Source organism: Sciurus carolinensis, chromosome 3 (genome assembly GCF_902686445.1).
Source record: "Sciurus carolinensis chromosome 3, mSciCar1.2, whole genome shotgun sequence".
Classification (NCBI taxonomy): domain Eukaryota; kingdom Metazoa; phylum Chordata; class Mammalia; order Rodentia; family Sciuridae; genus Sciurus; species Sciurus carolinensis.
In genome coordinates this window covers 20,632,947-20,644,318 of record NC_062215.1, presented here as the reverse complement: position 1 = coordinate 20,644,318, position 11,372 = coordinate 20,632,947, and the positions used below count along the sequence as shown (strand labels likewise).

Sequence of the window (11,372 nt, the reverse complement as noted above, 5' to 3'; positions counted from 1 at the left end):
AATTAGTAGCTTTAACACAGAGCACGATCGCTTCAGGAACATAAGACAAGCTATTTTAAAACGTAATGTCTCAAGTCTTCTAAATACTACATCTCCGCTGACTTGAAGGGAGACAGTCAAGATTATACTTTGCATAGGGGCCTGGATACTGCTAGCCCAAAAAGTTGTTAACAACTAAATATTAATTTTACAAATAATTCAACAAGCCCTAGCACATGAATTGTAAAATCTTCAAACACCTAGCAAGCACTGCTTTTCACGAGTGCATGAAGCAGGAGGATTAAGTTAACAAGTGCTGTAGCTTATGTGCTTTAGTGTAAGTGTTGACATTTGTAGGAATAGTCACAGAGTAAGACAAAAGCCCTATAGGAGCCATGGGTAAAGAGCAGTAATTTGGCTAACTAAGTACCTTAAAGTAAAATGACTATTATGTTACTGTTACTGTATTATAGCACTCAACTATGAGCTGTTTTGTTTTTGGTCCAGTGACCAGAACCTAGGTTATAATGTAAGCATCAAACAACAGCAATATGGACTCTTCTCAAAAAAGTAACAAACTGGAGTGACAAGCAGTGTCAAAACGTTTGACAGTTGAGGAGAGACTGAGGAGTTTCTCCAATATTCGACAGTTAAAGCACCCTATTTTTCTAGTGTAGACAGAGTATTTGTTTCACAATACTGTTTACTTTCAAAGACATGAAATGTGTCTTTTTAATTTAAGCTTAATTTGAGGAACGTACCAAAAAAAGTCCTTTAGTTATGCTTGATTAGACCAAGTAAATAAATGTATAATTCAGCTCACCTGTCTACTTATAGTGTTGATGACAATCAGGAAGCACAAAATGAAATATTTTAAACATATCACATGCTACACCAGTCAAGAGATAAGAGAGAAAAGTGTGCACTAGAAACTGCCTTGCCAGCAGCCTGAAAGATTTAAAACACAAAAATCTCACATCTTCTATAAATACCGTTTCTAGCTTCAAATTTATGTTCTATGTTAAAATGGTCTTTTTTTTTTAAATATAAACTTTTTGGTCCCAGAAATACTATACAAAACAGGTGATCAAAACAAAACTGATGTCAATGAATTCTAAAAGCTCTTAGCAAAAAGTTATTTTTGAACTGGCACAGCAAAAACAAAGTTGACTATCAAGATACACAAGACTAATCATGCAAATAACTACAGTGAGATGTATTAAACACTAAGCTCATGACTGACATTCTCAATTTACACTAATTTTTTTTAAACCATGTTATGGTAGGTATAGTTAAAGGATACCCATTCTAAGATAAAAGTAGCCTCACTGAAAGTTATGTATAGTTATTACTTTTTTGGTCTTATCAATCCCTCCCTCTCCCTTTTACCAAAGAAAAATAAAAGCAATAGAACAAAGATTTGCATAAGTACATATTGTCTTTTTTTTTTAAAGCTGTGTTTTAACTGCTTAAATTACCAAACACAATTTTGAAGTTTCATCAAAAAGAAAATTTCTTTCCCAAAGACCACTTATGCCTGATCATCATAATTAGAACCATTCCAAATACTCTTATTTCCAGATGAGAATTTCAGAATGTCAGCCTTGAACAGATTTAAGCAAATCTGGTTTGTTTCCTTATTAACAAGTTAGTTAGGATATTTCAGAAATACAAGTTACTGATGTGAAGTACACGTGTGAATTCAAATATAAAAATTAGAAATTCAGTAGTCAGGAAAACCTGCACACATCATCATGCAAGGAAGGACTTACCCCTTCTTTCAGTCAAGGCCTAGGCTGCCTGCTGAGTCAAAAAAATAACAGTTTTGATCAAGTTCTGAAAACCAGATTATACCTAAATCTTATTAGTTATTGTTTCTATCACATCATGTGAAAAAAAGAGGGATGACCCCATAAACAACTTGGAAGTGAAAATTCTGAGATCAAAAAACAAAAACAGATTGGGTATGGGCGGCCTACTGAGGCAGGAGCAAGTTCTAGGCCAGCCTCAGCAACTTAGCAAGACTGTGTCTCAAAAAAAAAAAAATAAATAAAATAAAACTAAAACAAAATGTCACACTCTTTTGGAGAAAAACTGGCCTCCTAGTGAGATACTAAATTATTTCAACATAACCAAGAAATGAAGTTTGCTAGCAGAGTCCATCAGAGAGAAATGAGATCATTGAGCTTCACTGGATGAATCTGTCTTACTTGCACAGACCTCTCACAACCAAGAATTAGTGCTTCTCAGAACCCAAACAGCATTTATTAAAATAACTGGGAAATGGAGAAAGGTAGTAGTGTGGTAGGATAACATATTTTTAGGAAGAAACAGACTTGCAGTTCCCCATCCTTACTCCAGTCTAAATTAAATGGTTTTAAAACATTTCCTATCTATTTATTAAAAATACCTGTCCTAAGCCAGGCGTGGTGGCACACGCCTGTAATTCCAGCAGCTCGGGAGGCTGAGACAGGAGGATGGAGAGTTTAAAGCTAGCCTCAGCCATGGTGAGGCGCTAAGCAACTCAGTGAGACTGTCTCTAAATAAAATACAAAATAGGGCTGGGGGTGTGGCCCCATGGTCGACTGCCCCTGAGTTCAATCCCCAGTACCAAATAAAACAAAAACTTGTCCTAGGCAGGGATACTAATTTAGAAAATTATTAGAGTCAAAATTTCCGGTTGTGCTTTTCTTTTGATGATTTGGTAGTTTGATCACTATCAACCTATAGGTGATTAACTATATAAGAAAAAGAAAAAAAAAATCACTGTACTTGGACTTTGACTTCTAGAATAGTATTCCAAATTTTCTAAAAAGGTAGACATTTCTGAATATGGAGGACCCACACTGCAAACCACCAGAACAGGAGTCCTTTATGTTAACTGAGTGATGAAAGAATCAGTCTGAATGCTAACTCATATAAAGCTCAGGACTGTCAGAGAATCAGAATAATGCACAAAAATAAAGGATAACTGCAATGATTATGCACCCAAATTTGGTATTCTAGGTTCAGGCAAAGTTCCAACAGAAGTCTAGGACAACTGGATAAAATATTAAAACAAGCAGGGCCAGAAATAATAAGGTTTCTCTTTAGCAACATTTCTTTAAATTGTTACTTTCTTTCCATTTTGAAAAGCTTCTTTTAGAAAGAAATGAAGATTCTACACAAAATGCATTAGAGCAAAAATTAAAACTGAAGACATTGAGTATCGATTGTCATAAGCATTAAACTCATTAACATATCCTCAAAAAATCCTGCAACTCCTGAAAAAAAGTTTTAAATTCATTTGATTTCTCAGTCTACGCTTAATAATACTTTCCTTTTTCTTCCTCTTCTTTTTTTTTTGTTTTAAACTTTTCTTCTTGAAGAAACAAATCTCACATATGCAACTTATTCTGTGTTCAATTTTTTGCCAACTACCATCTCAGGGTGATTGGCTTGGAAGTCTATAAATAGCTGCTAAAGAAGTAAAATCAAAAAACAAAAACACCATGAGCCAATCATCTAGAAATGAAAACAGCACTTCTAGATAAAGACAAATAACAAAATATCAATGCAAACATTCTGAAATCATCTTGCTGAATATTGTGCTTTTTTCTTTAAATTTCAGTCTCACTATTGCACATGACTCCTGTGGACGAGGGCTTAATGCATAAATTCTGATCTTGTTGAAACCAACCATTCTATAAAAAACGAAAAGGAATATCAAAGTAAATGTGCAAATAAAATTGGTTCTTTTTTTTTTTTTTTTTTTTTTTTGGGTGCTGGGGATCGAACCCAGGGCCTTGTGCTTACAAGGCAAGCACTCTACCGACTGAGCTATCTCCCCAGCCCCTAAAATTGGTTCTTAAAGCATGTTCAAAATATAAATCCCTTAAGAAAAAGGAGTCATAACTTGTTGGCAGAAAAACAGCCAAGTAATTAGACCTGCTTTTTCCACTTGTCTTTAATAAGATCTTATTTAGCTTGTACACACACACACAAACCAAAGACAGATAAAAGATCACAAACTAACAAAAATTACCATGTATTGAATTCAGTTTCCCATTCTTCAGTTTTAACTATACTTCCTTTACACGGAGTAATAATCAGTCCAGGTAGAAAATAAGTTATCAACATACTTTTTCAAGTAACAGTCTGGATATCTTCAGCCTCATGAAACACGGAGAACAGTTTATAAGCTGCATGTGTTAAAGAATTTAGCATTCAATCTGAGAACTTGGCACTCGCCGCATGTTCAGGGCATGCCGATGTATTTCTTGCATCTGTCTGATGCGGTCCTTCTGCCACATTAGGTTTTGAGGCATAGGATATCTCTGTGTGCCATGCAAGTACCGGTATGGGATCCTGACGTGACAAGCAGTGGCTCTACAACGAGGCTGTGGCATGGGAGGAAGGAGCATCCACCTCTTTCTCTCTGCACAGTATCGGTAGGCTTCTTTCCGGTACTGTTTGTCAATATCATCACTGTTTTTCCAGCCTCCAATAATGAAGACATCGTCTTTGTAATAACAAATGGCTGCCCCTTCAATGCTTAGGACTTCTGGAGGCAAGCTTTCAAGGATCTCATCAGACACTTGGCTGGCAATTTTTCTTACTGCCTCTTCATTTTCTAAAGAATAGCTCTTGGGACAGCATGATGCCGTCTGATAAAAGTTTGAATTGACCACAGACATCTGGAAGAAGCAGTAATTGTCAATAAGCGGCAAAGATTCCACATCTTGCCATTGTCGAGTTTCTGTATCATAGCATGTAATCACAGCCTTCAAGCCATCCTCAGTGTCTCGGTCCACAGGAGTGCGGGCAGCAATGTACACAAATCGGTCTTCGATGGCGAGCGCTTTGACATCTCGAAGAATCTTTGGTGCCGATTCCAAATTGTGCCATTTATCGAGCTCAGGATTATAAACGGTCACATCTTTAAAGCCAGGACTAAAGTTGCCATGTCCACCAATGCTATACAGCTTCCCTTTGACTTCTGTTAGCCCAAAAGAATGCTTCCTCGTCATCAAACTACAAACATGCTCCCATGTATTCAAATTTGGGTTGTACCTTTCCACAGTTTTGGCAAACCCTGGTTCCATTGATCCAGCAACATACACGTAGGATTCTGTTACCGCAACAGCATGTCCATCAAGGTGATTATGAATATGGGGCAGGTTCACCCATCTGTCCTCATCAACAAAATATCCCACACATTCACTTAAATAATCGCCTCCTTCTGACACACCTCCAATAACCATGATCACATCCATATTTTGCCCATAGCGAGGTAACAATGAGACATGAGACGTGGGAAGCTGGAATGTGCCGGACTGTATATTCTCAGCTCTCAGAGCGTGCCTCTCCACAGCATCGGCCACCAGCTTGACACAAACTTCATTATTGGCCACCAGCCTCTCTGGTTTGACATGCCGAGTAAGGTAGGTAGGTTTCATCTGGGACAACCTGAGCAATTTAAAAAGTTCTTCAAAGTATCTCTCTCTCTCTTCAGCGTTTCTCTGAACCCATTTCAAAACTGTTTCAAAGAGAACCTCTTCAGAATCAACTGTAATTTCCAAGTCTGAAAGCCAATCCCGAATGAGATGGAAAGGTAAAGTATAAAATTCTTCATCCTGAATGACTTTGTAGAAATTTCTCCGTATCATATCAGCAGCTTTTAGAGCAAGTTGACTCAGGGTATACATGTGAGCTAAGCTATGAATGGCTACACAATTTGAGAGATGAAGTTTTTTCTTGAGAAATTCTCCACAAAATTCTTTTAAGCGAATTAATAAGAATCTAGAATTAAGAAAAAAGGAAAAGATTAATTTTCAAATGTGCATATCTTATGTGGTTGCATTTAGAAAGCACTCTAATTAAATCAAAATGATGAGATTAACCTCAACTGATGCACATCTTAAAAAAGGAAAATTTCCTAAATCTGAAAGCATAATGCTGGAAAAAAGTGTATTTAGAAGTATTTGTAAAATTCACCTTTATGTAAAATATATTTTTAAATATTTATATTAGGTTATACATAATTATATAAAGTACCATAGTCTTTATCCTCAGCAAAGGTAAATTCCAAACCAAACTTGTCTCTGCCATTCTTTCCTAATCCCTTGCTAGTCATTGGCCTCTTCTTTTCCTCTTTGTTTTTTCTTTTTCTTTTGTGGTACTGGGGATTGAGCCCAAGTGTAAATCTACCACTGAGCAACATTCTTGGAATTTTTTATTTTGAGACAGGGTCTCCCTAAGTGGCTCAGGCAGGCCTTGAACTTTCATTTCTCCTGCCTCGACTCCTAAATAGCTGGGATTGTAGGCATATGCTACCATGCCTAGCCACTGGTCTCCTCTTCTGCTTTTTGTAGTACTGGGGATCCACTGGGGCAGCGGGTGGGGATTACCACTGAGCTACATCCTCAGTCCTTTTTATTGTTTTACTAGAGAGGGTCTCATTAAGTTGCCAAGGCTGGCCTTGTGGATCCTCCTGCCTCAGCCTCCCAAGTAACTGAATTATAGGCATGTGCCACCATCTTTCATAAGGCAGGGTCTTGGTGAAAAGACTTTCATCAAGTATGACTATATAGTCTAAAGTAAGAGCAAGGAAGGAACTGTGACTTCCTGGAGACTGGTCAGGTATCAAAAAGAACAGGAGTCTAAATCTCTGGGTCAGAGGTTGTACTCTCTTCTTCACCAGAGTATTCTCCTTAGACAATCAGAGAGGGTGAGGTGCTCAGGGGCTTTGTTCTGAATTAGGTTCTCATTAAAGCAGGGACAGGAAGCAAATCCAGCCATCTGAAATCAGGAATCAGAAGCACAAGAACAAAAAGCACATGTACAGGGCAGTATAGGTGAAAAAACAGAAGAAAGTAGTCTGGCATGTAGCTGACAGGATGCTGCCGGCCCACCTAAATTCAATTCATTGAAAACACAGACACACACACAAAGTTTTAGCCAATATCATAAATCTGGCAGCATTCAGCCCAACGGTGGCCAATTTGAGACAACTGCTTTAAAGAGTAAGATTCCAGAGCTGAGAAGAACCTCAAACAATATAAGGATGACTTCACCAATCCAGGCCCATCTCAACTCAATAACTGTTTGTTATTAAGGTTGTTGTGCTTAATAACTACCTTAAGTAGAATGATAAAAAGATAAATGAGAAAGGCTCCCTTTACCCTCTTAAGGAAACATACCATATTAGAGAGAAAACAGACAAGGTGGAGTGGAAGTGGGAAGGGATCTAATGGCTCCCACACATTCTGGGTGCCAGGCTCAGCCTGATTCCCAGGCTGCCTTGAGCTCCTGTGTTTGGAAGGTGCTACAGGTAACTCTGAGATATATTCCCTTAGACAGAGGTATGGAAGCACTGCTGTAGGAAAACAACACTGCACACACTTGGCATCCGTCATGTGACAGGCCCTGTGCTGGGGGCATGTCCTATTATTTCTGATCCCTACAAGTTTCCTGCAAGGTAGGCAAGACCACCAACTGAATGTATTTGGGTGGAACCTCAAAGTTGATGGGATGATTAAATGCAATGTTTGCAAAGCACTTAGATTGATGTCAGACACAAGGCAGATGCTCAGCCTCCCTCCCTGACAGAGTTTTAAGAAAAAGTAAATGGTTTGGAGTCTTCTCTCCTCACCCTTACTTCATCCCAACTGAAAAACACAAGATCACAGGATAAAAACAAAGCTTCGGTGAGTGCAATGACCCTTCTCTATGCATTTGCATTTAATGAACCACCCTCTTTCGGGGTTATGCCCATTCTGCCCACCTTCTAATTGACCCAGCCTCATACTTTGAGAAAACAGAGGCAATCAGGCAGGAATTTTAACTTCCCACCATCCAATGTGCCAGTAGCTATGCTCTATGGCTGCCTTTCCAATTTTAGTATAGTTTCTAACCCTTCTTGGCTTCAGAGACTTTATACCTGCAATCACTTCCCCCACTCCTGTAACATCAATATTTCCTCTCCCAGGCCTTTAAAATTTCAAGACAGGGTCTTGCTAAGTTGCTGAGGTTGGTCTCAAATATGTAATCCACCTGTCTCAGACAGAGTAGCTGAGATTCTAGGTGTGCACCACACTAGGCCAGCCCAAAAACCCTCTTCATAGCAAGTCTTTGCAGGCTCTTGTCAATGCTATCACAACCTCCAATGATCACTAATGGATTGGCTACTGCCTCCCTGACACTCTTCCTTTCTACATTTCCATGGGATTAGTCTCCTTTGCTTTTTTATTTATTTATTTATTTTTATCACTCTAGAAAATTCCAGGGCTGTCTTGCCTCCCCTCTCCCCCTTTCCCACCTATACTAAGTAATCTCATCCATTGCATGGCTTAAATTACCATCTATATGCTATTTTTCCCTCAACCTTTATCTCTAGCTTCCAATGCTTTAAATGTAAAGATTTATGTTTTTCTCACTGTTATTGAGATGATGAAATGATCCTGCCTTATAAGGCTTTCCTTACATCGTTTCTTCTCATGATTTCTTGATTTCCCCCGCTCCTCTCATAACCTGACCTGACTTAGGGACTCAATGCTCTTCTTCTTCTTCTTCTTCTTTTTGATACTGGGGATTGAATCCAGTGGTACTTAACCACTGAGCCACATCGCCCAGCCCTTTCATTGTTAATTTTGAGACTGGGTCTCACTAAGTTGCTGAGGGTGTTGCTAATTGCTGAGGCTGGCCTTGAACTCTCACTCGTCCTGCCCCAGGCTCCTGAGTTACTGGGATTACAGGCACACCATGTTGCCCAGCAACTGAATGCTCTCCTATACAACTGTCTACCCAAACATCTCTTTGATCAAATTCAAACTGACCCTCCTCCCAAACCTGCTCTTCTGCAATCTTCCATATCTTTTTTTTTTAAATATATTTTTTAGTCATAGGTGGACACAATACCTTTACTTTATTTTTATGTGGTGCTGAGGATCGAACCCAGGGCCTCAAGCATGCCAGACAAGTGCTCGACTACTGAACCCCAACCCCAACCCCCTTCTACATCTTAACAATAACTTTTATCTTTTCAATTGCTTGGGTCAAAAAAACTCAGTCTTTTCCTTTACACCCACATCAAATCCACTGGTAAATTCATCTTCTCTACTTTCAAAATATAGATGTTGGAGAGGAGAGGGGCACTAAAGGTGTGGCTCAGTGGAAGAGCACTTGTCTAGCATGCAGGAGGCCCTGGGTTTATCTCCAGCATCAGGTAGGAAGAGAATATAACAGATGTCAGTTGGTCTCATCACCTGTCCTTTCTCTTCTCAACCCAAGCTTCCACCATCATTCCAAGAACTTATACTAGTCTCTCTGCTAGTGTTTCAAACTGCACCATTCTTCTTGCCATCTCATTCAAAGTAAGAGCTCATATGCTTCCATAGGCCAACAGGCTCTAGAGGATCAGAATTACCATCCAAAGGATTCAGCTTCACCCACCCTATATCCCTCAATCCAGCCACACAGTGCATACAGCAGCTCCACCTTAGGGCTTTGCACCTGTGTCCCCTACCTGAAACACCCTCTACTTTACCTCCTTTATTTCTTTGCAAAAGGCATTCTCTATTCATGCAGTTTAAAAATCAGTCCCTCTCCATCAGGGCTTTCTATGTCCCCTCCATCACACTTTATTTATTTTATTTTTTTTTCAGATCAATAATCATCCTTCGACGGACTATATTTTACTTATTGTCTCCCAATGTAAGCCCAAGGAGGAAAGGGGCTTTCATTTGTTTTGCTCACAGCTGGATCCCAAGTACCTAGAGTCCAGCGTCTGACCTGACCCATAATAGGTGCGCACTAGGTATTTGCTAAAATAGAGTATGTAAAAAGATACTGCCTCATAACAGTCTCTGAAACATCCATTCCCGCTCCCTACAAAGCATTTTCCACAGTAATAGACTCATCTTTTAAAACATTTAAATCACATCATTTCCTTACCCAGCTTCCCATCACACTCAGTAAAATCTAAACTCCTTATTCCATGCATGTCACACACCCTTCTTCCTTTCACCTACTAGATCCAACCTCAAAGGATTTTCCTTTTAAAGTCCCTCCGTAAGCCAAACTGGATCAAGCCTGAGGGCCTTTGCGCTGCCTGGAATATTCATCCTCCATCTTTGCACAGCCAGTTTTTTTCGTCATTTAGAGGTCGGTTTAAATGTCACCTCTCAAAAAGGTCTTTCCTCAACAACTAGCCCTTCACCCTTTGTCCCTCCACCTGGAGTCTGCACTCCCTGGGGGCAGGGCGCCCCCGCCGGAATCGCGGGGGCATCCTCGGTACCCAGCGCGCTGGCTGCCCTACAGCAGAGACTGAGTGACTGCGGTCCGCGGCGCGGCCGCCCTCGCCTACCTGTCGGCCAACTCCAGCACCTCGTGCACACTGCCAGTGCTGACGCGGATGCGGCCGGTGTACATGTATTCGATAACGGCTTCCACCGTGTCGGGTTCCGGCCCCGGCTCCGAGCTCCACTTGCGCATCTCCACCCGGCCCGAGCGCGACTCGGAAAACTGGCCGGAGAGCAGGGGTGTGAAGTACTCGGTGGCGGCAGCGAGCACCGAGCGGTGGGCCCGGAACTCGCGGCCTCCGGCGCCGCCGAAGCACAGAGTGATGTCGCAGAAGAGGCCTTGGCGCCGCTGCTCGTTCTGCCGCCAGGACAGCTCGGAGCAGTGAGAGCTGCACTCAAAGTCCTCAGCCTCTGGGCCAGGATCGCCCCCGCTTGCTTCCATGGCAGAGATGCCGGGCCCCGGCCCGAAGTCCACCGTGCCGCTGCCTCGGACCTCGGCGGCCAGCCCCGCTGAGCCGGCGGCGGCCGTCTCCATGCTCTCCATCTCCAGCACCTGTAGGGATGCAGCTGCGGCCGCCGCTGCCGCCGCCGCCGCCACTGCTGCCGCCATCTTGACGCCGCCGCGCCGATCTCCGCAGTCTCAGAACGGTGCGGCCATTCTAGTGCGACACAGAAGGATTCTGGGATTAAATAGTGCGCGCAGGGCGGAGCCGCGCCTGCGCCCGCCGGCTCGCCGCGCATGCGCAGCCGCGCCGTGCTCGTAAGCTTCAGGCTCCCACCGATGTGTGGGGTGGAGGGCTCCCTCCTTTCTTGAGGGCCGTGCGCTCTTCGCATTTTTTAAAGTTAAAGCCACCTTGCCAGGCGTGGTAGTGCACGCCTGTAATTCCAGCGACTCGGAGGCTGAGGCAGGAGGATCTCAGGGCGAGGCCAGCCTCAGGTACTTAGCTACACCCTGTAAAGCATCCTGGGTTAAGTCCCCAATACACGCCACGCAAAAAACATTTTTAAAAGCTACTCTGGTCGTAACATGGGCTTTGTACTTAAAATGGCTTGGGAATTCCATCCTCAACACTGCCAAAATTAGTAAATAAGTAAAATGGCTTTGGAGGAAAA

General features: G+C 41.8%; 1 protein-coding gene across 1 annotated transcript; it reads right to left on the bottom strand.

Annotated features, from left to right (window-relative positions):
* Positions 1-3,233: 3,233 nt before the first annotated feature.
* Klhl11 (kelch like family member 11) lies at positions 3,234-10,929 on the bottom strand. The gene is made up of 2 exons (XM_047545143.1): positions 10,325-10,929; positions 3,234-5,760 (listed from the first exon to the last, which is right to left on the bottom strand). Exons 1-2 carry the CDS (start codon positions 10,867-10,869, stop codon positions 4,179-4,181), a joined length of 2,127 nt encoding a protein of 708 aa, XP_047401099.1. The 5' UTR covers positions 10,870-10,929; the 3' UTR covers positions 3,234-4,178.
* Between the last annotated feature and the right edge of the window lie 443 nt (positions 10,930-11,372).

What these genes read in the sequence shown, in the direction of transcription:
- Klhl11 (XM_047545143.1), bottom strand. Translation starts at nt 10,869, where the DNA reads ATGGCGGCAGCAGTGGCGGCGGCGGCGGCAGCGGCGGCCGCAGCTGCA. An exon ending in GTGCTGGAGTTGGCCGACAG is followed by an intron (nt 5,761 to 10,324) that starts GTAGGCGAGGGC and finishes TCTTAATTCTAG; the next exon opens with ATTCTTATTAATTCGCTTAA.